This window comes from Myxine glutinosa, chromosome 6 (genome assembly GCF_964187855.1).
Source record: "Myxine glutinosa chromosome 6, kmMyxGlut1.1, whole genome shotgun sequence".
Classification (NCBI taxonomy): Eukaryota; Metazoa; Chordata; class Myxini; order Myxiniformes; family Myxinidae; genus Myxine; species Myxine glutinosa.
Window position 1 is genome coordinate 183063506 of NC_136266.1, and position 15900 is coordinate 183079405.

The 15900-nt window shown below is 43.1% G+C and overlaps 1 protein-coding gene across 8 annotated transcripts in view; it reads right to left on the bottom strand.

Annotated features, from left to right (window-relative positions):
- Positions 1-1413: 1413 nt before the first annotated feature.
- The window catches only part of PRIMPOL (primase and DNA directed polymerase), a 43529-nt gene continuing 29042 nt past the window's right edge, over positions 1414-15900 (bottom strand). For all 8 annotated transcript variants that reach the window (XM_068118992.2, XM_068118988.2, XM_078780926.1 and 5 more), the window contains 6 exons: positions 15224-15333; positions 14819-14902; positions 10777-10885; positions 7518-7600; positions 2279-2321; positions 1414-2150 (listed from right to left, as the gene is read on the bottom strand). In XM_068118992.2, coding sequence (XP_067975093.2) covers positions 2284-2321; positions 7518-7600; positions 10777-10885; positions 14819-14902; positions 15224-15333 — 424 coding nt within the window. In that variant the 3' untranslated portion in view covers positions 1414-2150; positions 2279-2283. The remainder of the gene's footprint in view (positions 2151-2278; positions 2322-7517; positions 7601-10776; positions 10886-14818; positions 14903-15223; positions 15334-15900) is intronic.

Sequence of the window (15900 nt, forward strand, 5' to 3'; positions counted from 1 at the left end):
TATATACTTACCTCTTGAATACATAAATCACCTGTTTAGGATATATGAGGGATGTGGTTTCATAATTATGATCCGTGTGCCACAATGTAGCGAAACATCACTCAATGTGGTATACATATTCAGAAAAAAACATGTTTCCTGAAAGTGGCCATCTTGAAAATCCGCTGTAGGCTGCCACCTGGTATCCCAGGGTAGGTGTAGATTATTTTAGATGGCTTCATGTGATTCCTCATCCCCAAAAATGTGGGTATAGGTGTTGGAATCAGCACTCTAGGTGGTTCGGATGTTGAGATATCGCGAAAAATAGGTTTCCGATGGTGGCCATTTTGAAAATCCAATATGGCCGCCAAAGAAAAATTTGCGCAAATGGAAACATGGTTTTTCGGATTCCTGGTGCTATCAGCTTTCCAAAAATGTATAGTTTTGCTAATCTCCACAAAAAAAGAACGAAATTACATAACAAACCTGACTAAAACAGATATTTGGTAATTTGGAAAATTTGACCTATCAACTGTTTTACATGATGGAATGTTGTGCATAACAAATTTGGTTGATACATTTTCTCATTGCCTCCTAATAAGAGTATTAGATGTTTTGGATGGCATAGACCTTGACCTTTGACCAATTTTGACTACATTTTATACACATACACTATACATATGTAACAAATAAGCTATGTCAGTTGTAATTGATATCTTGATAAATTCCTGAGATTTGGCAATACTAAAATCACAAAAAAATTCCCATTTGATTATAATGGGGTGAAATTGTTGTCATGGACACCATTTTCTTTTTGCCACTTGGGACTTTTCAACCATGTCATCAACCAGTGCTGTAGGATTCAAGTCCGGACTCGGCCTCATGTCCGACTCAAGTTCATTTTTTGGGGACCTCAGACTCGGGTAGGGAAACCTCGAGGACCTGGCCCAATTCTGGGGTCTTCGGGTTGCAAAGCATCTTCGAGGTGTTAAGGGTCTAACGGATTCGTTAACCACGGAGACCATGTTCGTTTAAGGTCGATGGCTTCTCAGGTGAGACATTCCATCAATAAAGAGGTTCTGCGCAACAAAATTCAAAAGATTCACATTGCTATTATTGGAAAGAACAAAACATTCCCAGCTATACTGGACAAAATCCTTGCAGAGCTCGAGCCACTGGCACGGGGTTCACGCGATTGCAACATTAATCCCGACAGACGTGTGACCTTTTCTCGTCCTGGGACGATTACATTGCAATGGTTAGCACTTCGCTGCAGTTCATCAAGGCCGAGAGAAATGCTGAGTAGCTCCGACACCTTGCAACGGGTGCCACCCTCGCCCCACACTTCAACTCCATGGACAGATCAAACTATGTACAATGGCTGCCAGTTCATCTTGCGGACATGATGCAGCTCCCAGAAAAAAAACACCCCGATGTGTATAATGAGTTTATCAATGTGAATCACACCAGAACCCACTCCTCCTCACCCCAGGACTTGGTGAGACGAACTTTTTTAAGAGCTCTAAAGTGCCCCAGAAACGTTTTCATTGTTAACGTTGAAACAAACGTGGAGCCACTTTCACTGTTATGGCTCCTTTTCAAAATGGCTGCCAGAGACCTCATTTAACCACTACAGATGTGCAACAGAAGTACGTTTCTAAAATACATGTTTAAAATGATAACATTGCAATGAAAGTCGAAATACAGACCAAGACAAACTTGTTTTGAGGATTCTCGGTTATGGACATAGGAATTTTCCGAACGGCCATCAAATGGCCCTCCATATAAACTCAATGCTGGAGCCTCAATTCTGTGTTTCCTTCCATGAGAATGCTTAATCGCGTGTGTAACAAAGTGAAAGTTCAATCACAAAAATAAATAATTAAGGAAATAAATAAAGAACCAAGTAAATGTCAGGGCAGAGAATAAAATAATTGAAGAAGTAAATTAGAGGCCTCGGTTTTTTTTCTATCCCTATTTTCAGGCAGCTCTTGCAATGAAATGTCCTCTCCCCAAATCACCTCGTCTTCAGCACCCTCTGCATTTGAAAAACATCCACACTGTTTCCCCATGTTGGCACCAGGCATTCGATCCGATCCCAAGGAGGTTGAAACAAATATTCCACGAGCTCTTCTCGTTTCGTGTTCCTCCTTTCTCTTTTACCGACAGGCCTGAAAATGACAAAATGCAATTACAATAGCAATTCCCAAAGCAAATCTTACCTGTTTAAAACACACCACTGACAGTAGATGAGAAGCAAAAGATACGTTCAATTGGCAAAAGCAAAAGTTGGTCTTACAGGTTCTATTGCTTTGGGTGAAGTATTGCAGGTAGAGGGTAACCTTAAAGGGGAAAGAGAAAAAACAAACGTTATACACAATTTATATATTATGCGGTAGAACAAAAATCGAGTCATTCGCAGCAACGAGAGATTAAAATATCCTCTGCTTTTATTAAAACCAACGTGGCGAAAATGCAACTGAAAATAATAAGGTTATTGTTCAACATTATAATAGTGTTATGTTGGAGGGAGTATGTATTAGATAGATGATATTGTTGCGGTTTTGAGAACCCACACTTGTTGTAAATATCACATCATTAAAGGTTAAAAGGGGAGAGCCGACGTCGGAGATCCGCAACAATATGTTAGGTGGACTGTGTGCTCGAGTTGCTTAGAACATTTTTCTGTAAATCAGGGATTCGTTAAGTCAAGTTGTCTTGCTATGATGTCTGCCATGAAAGGGGTAGTGTACAAATAAACATTTGGTAGTAAAGTGTTCATCCTTTTTGTTCTCTCTGTAAAATAGGTGAGGCACCAGGTAAGGTAAGAAAGAATGAATTATTTTTGGATGTTTGCAACCTATGTGTAGCGTTTAAAAAATCATCCACCCGCGATGGTTTTGGCCCGAGTGAGGGCCTGCGACAACACCTCGTTCACATGGCCGTGCATGAGCACTCCGAGTCTGGGTTTGGCATTCTCCGCTTACCACGTGCGGCCCGCTGTATTCCCTGGCTGCCCTAAATACAAGTGCTCGCCGTTCTGTCTCTCCATTCTCCTCACCCGACCGGACGCTTCGCCTGTTCGCTGATCCGTGCCAGGGCTTGAAGACCTGCACGCAGTGGAGCCATTCCGATACCCGGTGCCGTTATCCTTTTAAAGTCCTTGCCTGGCCACCTCATTGTGAATGACCGTGTGCTCGTGGCCATTATGTTTTATTTCTCCTGTATAAAGGCTTTTTATTATACCAGGTGTGTATATTTTATTTATCGATTTCCTTGCATTCGTGTCCATCTATCTTTTGTTTTGGGATTCTCTGTTTTTGTGGTCTTCTTCCCTTTTTTTTTTTAAAATAAACCTGTTATCTTTTAAGAACACATTTGATGTGGTGGTCCACCATTACAAACCTCGCGCATCAGAAAGCATTTTGGCTCTTTTGGGTAAATCCCTAGGGGAGGTTAAAACTGGTAACATTAGCTTTTAAAAGACTTTTGAAATTAGCAATTCCAATCGGTGCACGCAAGGCACGAATTCCACTCGGATCCCTCATGTGATTCAACCCATCCTGAGGCAACTTAATTATAATTATAATCCCACCATCGGCATTATAAGACCCGTGGATGCGACATTTGGTGTCAGGAGTGGGATATTGGACCTGGGTTTGAATTACACTCCAACATCTGGTGTTCATCAGAGTGGGATTTGGCCCTGACCCCTCCCTGAAAAAGTTAAAACGAGAACAGTACTCAGTAGAGAGCATACGTCTGCCTGGTTGGCGATATCACTCAACAGTGAAGAATCACTTAAAAATTCTTCTAGCCGGATCCGGATCTTCACCAAAATTGAATCGATTCTTCCTTGTCACACGCACAACCTGTCCAACAAGTTTTGTCCAAATCCGTCCACAACTTTTTGAGATATCCTATGTATCATTTTTGGCCCTATCTCCCAATGGTGAAGAATCACTTAAACAAGCGTTACGCCTAGGTCCCCCGTCGAGGAAGTGATGTGAGTTGACAAAGTGGAAGACGCAGAAAACATGCTATGATATGATATTTCGCTCACAAGGTTCAGACATACATGGAGGCGGCCATCTTGGATTTTGACGTGGTGACCCAATGTTCAATAGCGTTCTTCCTTATGCCGAGATACACCCACACACCAGATTAGAAGTTGGTACTTCGCTTATTTTTCCAAGATATTCCGCTCACAAGGTTCAGACATACATGGTAGCGGCCATCTTGGATTTTGACATGGCGACCCAATTTTCAACAGCGTTCTTCCTTATGCCTAGATACACCCACACACCAGATTAGAAGTTGGTACTTCGCTTATTTTTCCAAGATATTCCACTCACAAGGTTCAGACATACATGGAGGCGGCCATCTTGGATTTTGACGTGGCGACCCAATGTTCAATAGCGTTCTTCCTTATGCCGAGATACACCCACACACCAGATTAGAAGTTGGTACTTCGCTTATTTTTCAAGATATTCCGCTCACAAGGTTCAGACATACATGGTGGCGGCCATCTTGGATTTTGACGTGGCGACCCAATTTTCAATAGCGTTCTTCCTTAGGCCTAGATACACCCACACACCACATTAGAAGTTGGTACTTCGCTTATTTTTCAAGATATTCCGCTCACAAGGTTCAGACATACATGGCATCAGACATACATGGCGGTGGCCATCTTGGATTTTGACGTGGGTTGCACCCACACACCAAATTAGAATTCGGTCCTTCGCTTATGCACGCACGCACGCACAAACCATAGTCCCCCTTTCGCTCCACGGTGCGACGGGGGACAAAAAACTGGATATAATTTTCGCCAAGACCTCTCAACACAAAAAATAAAATAAACTTGGCACGTCATCAACCCCCTATGGGGTATATAAGGTGATAACGACGATATCAGTGAAGCGGTATTCCAACCATAATTGGTCGAATTTAAATCTTTGTCAGAAAAATCAGAAACTTCATATATCTGAACTTTGAGCCGATTTTGACCCGATGTGAGTGAAGAATGAAATTTACGACGTTCATAACCCAAGCCAATAAACTATGTGACATCATAGGGTGCATGGATGTTACGGGTATACGGGCCATAATAGTAGCGTGTTCAGTTAACGATGGTATTATTGCTCAGAATGAACATGCGAGGCGAGACGATGCATTCCACGAGTGCCATTCTAGTTTGTAATGTTACTTAAGCAAAGAGTAATGTTACTAAGCAAGATGTGAGCTAGGTTGATAATCGAGGTAAAAATGGGCAATGGTTTTGGGGGTAAGCCTGGGCAAGCAAGAGCATACCTTAACAAGCTTGGCTCGGAAGCCATGGGCTGCTTGTGATTGGGCCCTTTTGGGGAAAGGTGTGCTAGAATAAATAAAATAAAAAACCACCTTTAGAGGCCATTTTTCCCCGCAAAGCGGGGGTTGGCCTTTTTCGGGAACCGTGGTTGTTGTTGTTTTTCGGTCCCCTATTTGAAGCAATGTTTTACGGCCGGATGTCCTTCCTGACGCCAACCCTTTTTGCCGCCTTTAACGACAAACAGGGAATTACCAGTGAACTGGTACTCAAATAGAATTGACTGTGTTGAATAACGGACTGTTGTGCTAGAATTGTGCTAGAATAACGGACAAAATTGTGTGGACAGAGACAGATGTCGTCGGCAGACAGAGGACTCATATCAAGGAGAAGGAATACTGTGGAAGTCACTTCTCTGGGATCGCTGTTGTGCTTGGGTTTGTTTGGGAGGAGGGGAGAGGGCGATGGAGGCTTCTTCCTTCAAAATCAAGATGCTCTCAGACGCTTGCCATTCATCAGAGCCTTGGCTTCAGTGGGGGCCTATTTCTGTTTTACAGATTACATTTTATAATACTACAAAAACCCCAGCTATTTTGAGCATCATTGTTGGGATGCGCAGTCTCTGGAAAGCTTACAAGTTCCTATAGGGCCATCCATACTGCTTATTCACCACAGCAAGATGGTGGCGATTCCCCGTGGCGAGGGGTAACATCGTCAATCTAAAGCAGTACTCTTTGCAAAAAGATGTTCAACAACACAGTGTTCCTCAGCACCGCTGTAATACATCGATCTTATATTGTCATCTTCTGGTGCTTCTTCATCGTGTGGATCACCATTGCTTTCGTTGTCAATGAGGTGACACTCCCTCGACTGCTCACTGTACAATCAAGTTGGTGATCACGTGCTTGGTAAAATAATCTCAAGGTGCCTACAGTTGCATTATCCAAATGTATTTGTGAATAATGCTTTTGTGTACAGGATTTGTCAAAGATAGATTTAAGGAAATCTGGGGAAATTGCAAATAGTTTGTTTTCCATCAACAACATTGTGGCACTTTTTTCCTTCTTTTTTTGTATACAAGATCGAGGCTCGTAAAAGAGCTAACATTAATCACACAAAAAGTCAAACCGACACATAAAACACAAAATAAGGGGAACGGAACACAAGATGAGGAGAGAGGGGGAAGAACACAAAGACAACATTTGAGAGCAAGGACATCGAGAGAAATGTGGGAGGGGGAGGGCTTGGGGGGAGGTGGGAGAGGTATAAAACATATCAACACTGCAAGGACCTCCAGGAAAGAAGTTGGAATTTCAAAAAAAAAAAGTGCATCTGGGGTGAAGTAGCGGGGGTAGAAAAGATCAAGGTTTTGGATGGGGGAAGATAAGACATGGTGGTGAACAGCTGTTTTAAATACCTGGAGGGAGGAGTGGGATTGACGGGAGTGGGGGAGTTTGTTCCAGAGGCGGGAGAAAAGGGGAATGAAAGAGTGAAGGTGAGCAGAGACCCTTGATTTTGGCAGTTTAACCATAAGAGGGTTGCAGGCAGATCTTGTGCGACCTGTAGGAATATTAGGGGGACAGAGCACAGAGAGAGAGCTGGGGGAGCAAGGCCGGAGAGGAGTCGGTAGAAGACAGAAAGACCACCAACCTGCCTGCGGCGAGTGAGTGAAAGGCCCTCGGAGTTACCGTCATCGCGGGAGATTCCAATGATTCTGAAAGCTTTGGTTTCAACAGCGTGAAGCCGAGCGAGGTGTGAGGCAGGAGCACCGGGCCAGAGGGGAGAGCAGTATTCCATTGAGCTGTGGATGAAAGCCTTGTATGTGGTGAGGAGCTCAGGTGTGCCAAGGACTGATTTATTTTTCTGATTTATTTTTCACTCGTATTTCCTTAAATGGCCTGTTTATTCCAACTGATCAGATTACTGGCTGCAACCAGCCCCGCAACACTGGGTGTGGTTACTGCATTTTTGAGCATGGTCATTGGAGTGTACCCTGTGGGTGGTAGCGACCCCACCAACGCACATGACAATACAAACACGTGCAATTGCAGATGACGAAAAAAAAATCGACAACAACAAAACAACCACATATTACGATTCAAAACTTCCACTTTAAAATGTAACAAAAGCCTCAACCTTTATAATTGTTTGAGAAAGATTTGTTAACAATAAAACAAAGCTGTTGTATTGATGACAAAGGAATAGTTTTCATGGCCAGATGTTCTGTACCAACCTTTGGAGCAAAAATTTTGCGAGCGGCAAACTGGATCGTAGCAGCGTTGGTAGAACATCCTCTCCTCCAGATTCACCTCAATCCTGCTCCGCAAACAACCAAAGCAAATCCTAAATTCCAGAGGATAAACCATCAAGGCCCCGGTGATATTGCATTTCCAAGTCCACTATAGACAATCATAGCCTGCGTCATTGTGGCGCATACACACACACACACGCACACACGCACACACACTATTTGCTAATATGAAGCATGGTTAGTTTTAACATGATTAAAGTTAGATAGACATTGCCTTTGTAAGAACAAATTCAATGGCAAAGCTAGATTGGTCTGTTTGGACCACTGAGATTATGATGGTGGGATCCCAGGTTTAAATCCCATATATCCTATTGATTTGTACACTGATGTCTCCAAATGTGGTTATCCTGTATGCAGTCAATTGTTGCAGGGATGTCATAGGGAATAAAGGGGGTAACGTAGCGTAGTTATTTCATTATTAAATGTTCAGCATAGGACTGTCGTATTTGTGCACAAAGACCAGAACGTGTCGAAGTATGACGAGGCAAATATAATTGGGATCCTTCCATCCTCTGTTATCTTTTCGTTATATATTCTTTTTAAGTCATACAAGGCCTTGTGGCTGTTAAGCCGACATTTAGCATTGCCGCAGGAGGTGGATAAAACATTACGGCTCTCGTGATTGGAGCTGTTGGTCACGTGGCCTTGTTGATCGAGCACTGGGGTGGTTATCTGAGATAGGCAGATGAAAAAGAGCCGGAGAACGCCTGCAGACGCGGATAGAATTGTTCGGATGGCTGCTGGATGTGCCGAGCCTGCAGAGAGGGCTAATGTGTCGCACCTTGACGAGGAAGCTGCGTCCCTTGTTCCTTTTTCGGTCGGTGCGCAGAACGATCAGTCGTCTCCCCCCTCCATCCCCCCATTCCTCCCTCAACCCCCCTGCCCATCTACGGATTGTTTCGCCTCGATCTGTTCAGCCGTTTCGGAGAAAAAGGATTTTTCGTGGTTTTTATGGCTTTTGTGTTGAAAAAAAATATGGTGGCTGAACCACGTGTCCAATGGTCATTATTTTCTTTTTTCTCCACAAATTTATTCCTAGATGATGCTCAAGAGATTTCATCCTGATCGGATTAAGTTTTGTACTTATCAAATTATTACATCATAATGGAGACACCTGTGACATCATTAACATATGTTGTTCCCCATGGAGAGTTCTTTACAATGAGCCATGTCACAATTTTCTCTACGCGGCGCTTTCAGATATAGAGGTGCAAAGTTTTTCGTTTTTTCCAAGAGGATGCCCATACCATGTGACCTATGACGTCATAATTATCATTAGAAAATTATACAGGAGGAGGCGCACCTATGGTGAAAATGTCCTGTCAATCGAACCAACGGTTGCAGAGAAAAATCACTCACTCTCTCAATCAATCACTCTCTGCAGATCTGGACAAAATCACAAACTGGTCAAACAAGTGGAACATGTCCTTCAATCCTGACAAATCTCACACTCTCACTACATCTCTCCAGACCATCTGGACAACTCTCCCATCTACTTTCTCAACAATCCTCTTGAAAAAGTTCTGTCACTCAAGCTTTTGGGTCTCACTATCTGCCATGATCTTTCCTGGGAAAACCACATTTCCAAGCTGGCCTCCAAAGCCAGTCGCCGACTGGGCATCTTCCGTCATGCGAAGACCTTTCTGGGCACTTCTGAGCTCCTCACCACATACAAAGCTTTCATCCACAACTCTCCTTTCATCCGCAGAGGGCCTTTCACTCGCTCACCGCAGGCAGGTTGGTGGTCTTTCTGTCTTCTACCGACTCCTCTCCGGTCTTGCTCCCCCTGCTCTGTCTGTGCTGTGTCCCCAAAATATTCCTGCAGGACGCACAAGATCTGCCAGTAACCCTCTTCTGGTGAAACTGCCAAAATCAAGTCTCTGCTCACCTTGACTCTTTCATTCCTCTTTTCTCCCGCCTCTAGAACAAACTCCCTCACTCTCTTCAATCCCACTCCTCCCTCCAGGTATTTAAAACAGCTGTTCACCACCATCTCTTATCTTTTCCCATCCAAAACCTTGATCTTTTCTACCCCCGTTAAAACACCCCAAATTAACCTCTTTAAATCCCCAACTTCTTTCCCGAAATTCCTAGAAGTGTTCATTTGTTTTATACCGTGAACCCCTCCAATCTCCCCCCACCCCCATCCACCATCCACAGATATACTGATGTCCCTGTTCTCTCCTATTGTGCTTGTGTGCTTCCGTCTCTCTCCCCCTCTTGTCTCCCGCTCCCTTCATTGCATGTTTTATATGTCTGTGCATGTTTTCATGTTCAATGTGTTAGCTCTTACACGTACCTCGATTCTGATACAATTTTTTTTTTTTTAAAAACGTACTTATTCTGTGCGGACAAACAGACAGAAAGACAGATGAAAAATCACTCATAGAGCGACAGTTGGCAAAAGAGACCAAAGTAGAATGGCACTCAGTGGAGCATCCTTTTGATCTAAAAAAAATAATTGGTGGTTGAATTCAATGACCTGATATGCAAATCGTCTTCAAATTTTAAGTTAATCAGATGAAAATTGACAATTTTAGAAATTTGGCCTATGTTGACCTTTTGGCCGATGTTGATCTCAAATATAATTGGTGGTTTAATTCTGTAAGCTGATATAAAAATCTTAACCAAATTTCAAGTCAATAAGATGAAAATTGAGGATTTTAGAAATTTCGAAAACAATGTGATTGACCTTTGGCTTATGACTTTTTGTCCTCAAAAATAAATAGGATTCTGTCGGACCACCAGCTCTACCATCTAGTGAAGTGTCGTGAAGATCGGTTTAAAATTGTGTCCTGTAGGCAAGTATAAGTGAGTGGACAGACAAACAAACAAACAAACACACACACAAACCGGAGTGATCAACATACTTGTCAAAAAACATTTGCCAAGTAACAATCGGACTCAAACGCAATACCCTCTCCTCTGGCGAGGGTAATAGAAATAGAAAAATTTGATACGTGATAGATGTCAAATTATGGTACAAAATACTGCAAATAAATAATAAAATAATAATGATGTTTTTTTTCATAAAATTGAACAGCAACCTCGACATATTTTCATTTGACTTTCTGGAGGGAATGAATTGAGATGCACAAGGACAGAATGACTCAGGAAGGAAAAGAGAAAAATGTACAAGAAAGAGCGAGGAGAGTTACAAAAAAAGGTGTGATGCACGTACCTAATGTGGTTGCTGCGGTGGGGCCGACCAATATTTTCACACCAGCGGTTTCGAGCAATATCATATACAAGGAGTCCACGACTGGCATTGTAGGTCCATTGACGGATTGCTGAGGAACAGGTTCGAAAAGGGCACGTGTTAAATAAAAGAAGAGAGAAAAAACAGGTATGAGAGAGCTTCCATTTGAAAAATGAGGAAAATATCAAGGAGAGTGGCGTGGAGGTCGGGAGGTGGGGAGTTGGGGGCAGGGGGTTGCCTGTAACCTCTCAAAATATAGAATGGTGCATTGTGGGCCACTCCTGAGTCATTGAAAGAAGCTTGAATGATTTATTATAAACTGTGGATATCTGGGAACGATCGGAAGATATCGAATGATCTGTGGATTTGACACGAATCCAGGACTACCTTCTATTTCCATATGATCTCCCGGAATCTTTCCGGGAATCTTTCCGAATTGGAATCTCCCGCGATGAAGCTAACTCCAAGGGCGTCTCACTCACTCACCGCAGGCAGGTTGGTGGTCTTTCCGTCTTCTACCGACTCCTCTCTGGCGTTGCCCCCCCAGCTCTCTCTGGGCTCTGTCCCCCAAATATTCCTACAGGTCGCACAAGATCTGCCTGCAACCCTCTTATGGTTAAACTGCCAAAATCAAGACTCTCTGCTCACCTTCACTCCTTCATTCCTCTTTTCTCCCACCTCTGGAACAAACTCCCTCACTCTCTTCAATCCCACTCCACCCTCCAGGTCTTTAAAACAGCTGTTCACCACCATCTCTTATCTTCCCCCATCCAAACCCTTGATCTTTTCTACCCCCGCTAATTTCACCCCAATTCCACTTTTTTGAAATACCAACTTCTGTCCTGGAAGTCCTTGGTGTCCTTGTGTTTTATACTTCTCCCTCCCCACCCCCCCCCCCCCCTTCCCACGCCTCCTCCCCCCAAGCCCTCTCCCTTTCACACATCTCCCTGCTCTCAAATATTGTGTTTGTGTGCTTCCCCTTCTCTCCCCATCTTGTCTTCTGCTCCCTCTTTTTATATATTTTGTTTGTCTGGTTGATTTGTTTGTGAAGTAAATGTCAGCTCTTTCACGAGCCTCGATTCAGTATACAAAAAAAAAAAAAAAAAAATGATGATGGTTATGATGACTGTGATGATGATGATGACGATGATGATATAAATTTAGGGTAGAAAAGCAATATCTGGAGATAACAGCAAGTTGCAAAGTGACGAATAAGAAAACGAGGCCTCAAATCAAACTTAAACGAGGCAGTCAAATTAAACATAGACCATAACGCTCTCGATCAAGACGGAAGTGTTCCAGCCGCTGTTGCACACCAAAAGGACCCAAAATGTGGACATGTCCACATGCGATAAGATAATTTTAATTAATCGCGATACTGAGAACATGTCCATTATGGTAGTGGTGGTGTACTGGAGAAGCACTATCGCTTTCCTACGTAACTCTTATGGCACCTGTAGGCTTGCCAGGTAGCGTCATTCGCTGCCAGGATACGTGTGGTATTTTCGCAATGAAAATTGACTAAATCCAGGACAACGTGGAATCGGCGAAACCTTTTGAGCAATTTTAGAGGCCTTCCTCATGAAGGCACCGAAAAATTTGTGAGGACAAATTTATTGGCAGTCAAAGGATGTGATGCATTTTTAAATCTCTTACACTCTCTACCGGTGCAGCAATGTCGTCAGACCTTTTCGGGCATTCGCAATCAGGCACTTCCTGTCCCCTCCGCCACCCAAAAAACAAGCCAATTCAATTTCGGTTCAGGTCTGGATCCAGATCCGACTTATCAGCGAGATACACAAGGTAAACTGTTCAACCCCGCGGAGGTATGCACTCTACCAAGTGCCCGCTCTAGTTACCCTTGCCAGAGGAAGAGGATATTGCATTTGGGTCCGTTTGTTTATCCGTTTGTCCATACAGAACGTGAGTATATGTAATAATTACATGCGACCATTTATCACCCAAAGACCCATTAAGACCACGAAGACCCGAGAAGACCCTCAAAACCACGAAGATCCTAGAAGACCCTCAAAACCACGAAGACCACTAAATACCCCTAAAACTCCTTGTAGCCTTTAGACCTGCACACCCTAACTACCTTTTAAGACTTAGCAAAAAGTTCATTGACATATCCAGGTTATTGGAATCCCCCCACGATGAAGCCAATCCACGAGCCTATTACTTTCCCATCGCAGACAGGTCGGTGGTCTCTCTGGTTTTGCACCCCAGGTTTCTCCAGGGCACACACAGTTGCACCATCAATCCCCTTCTCATGAAACTCCCAAAATCCAGAATCACTGCTCACCTCCACACATTTGTTACTCTCTTTTTCCAACCTGTGGATCAAACTTCCACAGCCTCTTCAATCCCATTCTTCCCTGCAGGTCTTCAAGACAGCTGGTCACCACCATCTCAGATCACCCAATCCAAAAGCATCATCCTTTCTACCCCTGTTAGCCCCCACCCCAAGCCCACCTTCTTCCAAATTTCTAGTTTTTCCTTCCTGAGAATTTCCTTCTCGATCCATCTTGTCCACCCCATAGCTCCCTCCCTTAACCTCTGTCTTTCCTCCTGAAACTCATTATTTGTCCAAGTGGCCCTGTTTTTTGTCCCTCAACCCTGCTGTTGGTTCCCACCCTCACCCTCTCTCTCCCTCTACTGTTGCTTTAATTCTGTTATTCCTGATCTGTTCAGTGCCATAAAAGCTCTTCCACGAGCCTTGAGCTTATGTACGAAAGAAAAAAAAAAAAAGTCAAACGCCAAATCCAGCCATAAATATGTTGGTGTGAGCTAGTTTGAAATAAAGGCATTGAGGACACTTAACACGCATCATGTTAAAAGTAAGAAAAGGGACAAACTTAGAGAAAATAGGTCAAAGGTCAAATGAAACAATGAAATTAATGCTACAAATAAGCCAGCATGACCTAGTTTACAAAAAGCCTTCTCGGACACCTCAAAGTGCATCACCTATGTGTGAACACAAACTTTTACCAAATAAGAAAGTAGGTCACAGTGACCTCATTTAAATATGCTTCTTCAGGTAGCATTTTCCGCTTGCAAAATTTAATGTTGATTGAACAAAAGTTTTCCCTGAAATGTATCAAGAACAAGGAGCTGATACCCTGGGCCCCCCACCTTTTGGGTGGTATGAGGAATAGATCTGTGTGATATAAAAGCTTAATCTTAAACGGTTTTTGAAATATCACGTACACAAGCCAAGTTCGAGATGATTGTCGTATCGAGATGGTTGCCATGGCAACATAATTCAGCCAATCACAGCCCTAATCGAATTAGGTTGAAATAATGTCATGAGGAATAGATATCTGCAATATGGAAGCTAAATGGTCAACGGTTTTTGAAATATGGCGTATCGTACACAAAAGTCCATGGACGGATAATGCGTCGGACGTAGCTCATTTTAATGTACCCCGTCTCCAACCCTGTCGGAGGGGCAGGGGTCAAAAGGGGTGCATTAAAGGTCTACTAAAGGTCAGGCGCACAACTTCAGAGCAGTATATATCCATGAAAAAATAGTGTTTGTAGTCCAAGCCGTTTAGGTGCTGTTGGGCCAACAAAAATAGCCTGGCATAGTAATAATACCTGGAAAAATAACAATAGATCTTCCGTTCGGAAATGTAAAGCACTAAAATGGCTGGTCACCACCTGGGTGTACAATCTAGTGAGCTTTGACCAGTGCAGGTCAGACTAATTGGCCTTTTTTTTACAATTGGGTCGCAGTGAGACGGTCATTAGGACCATCCGAGGCTGTATCGTAGCACCAGCTCGTTACAATATTCGCTCAAACAAAACCCCTCTGACACCCACTTGATTTTAAAACCATATTTACACTCATTTCGAAATGACTCGGGCATTCAAAAAACCCGCAGAAATCCACCGAACCGGGAAACCTTCTCATAGCTGAAGCCAACATAAATAATATGCATACACATGGAAAACCAGGAAGGTACAAAACAAATCCAGACAGTTGCTCGGTAGTTGAAACGATGAACAAATTAATGCTTACCACCCACAATGCCTCCTTTGTTTATCTGTGTCTTTATAAATTCATCGATGGCGGGGAAATGGGAGGAATGGAATCCCGAAATCTCTGAAATGCACATGGACAGGATTTGGATCAGTTTTATCACGGTGGAGATGAGTAATCACTACTAGAATCAAGCAGACAGGTTCTCATGGTAGTTGCATTATGAAAAGGCAGAGTAAGCATGTAATGAATGTCTGACTGAACAAGCAACACTTAAAGAGTGCAACACCTTCAGACAACATGTTGTATAATATTCCATATAAAATGACACGTTTCTTCCCATGCTACGGCATGCCTCACATTGCGAGTTGTAAATTCACTGGCTGACAATGGAGAGAAGCTTCATAAAATCCATGCCAGACACGCTACACAGCGTCAACTCACCATCTTTCTCCAGTTGTCTTACACGGTTGCTACAGGGTTGCCCAGGGGATTTTGTTTGGATAAAAGAGTGTTCATCATCACAGGTCAGTAACTGCACGTGGTCCCCAACACTGCAAGCGACATGGGGGTGAAAAGTTAAAGCTCTGAGCTGTGCAGACAATAATGAAGTAACAGCGATAATTCCTATTCATGTTCAGCGGAGAGTTGATCCAGATTGCACTTGGGGAGAAAGTTTGCGCAACCACGTAGTTCAACCACCAACTCCTGGCACTCCCACCAACAAAACAATGTGACATAACACATTCACGAACAACACAATGTAGGATCTCAAACTACAATCATGCCAAAACCTCTCTACCGGTAGTTCTGTGGATGGACTCTAACTTGGGGTTAATTCAATGGCATAGTGTCTGGAAAAGCAACAATTTAAGGAAACGATGACTAATTGCAAAATTATTGATAAAACAAGGCCGAAAGTCTAACAGCGGCGTAGCCAGGCTTGTAAAATATTATAAACCACAAGCACATATGAATGATTAGCTTTTTAAACAGTCGCTAATGCTGATTATAACATTAAACAAATAAATTTGGCGGAATCCCGACATCCGTGAGGTAAGTTTTACTTACAGAACTGAGCGAAGATCTACTGTAATCTATATACCCCACAAGGGTTGGTT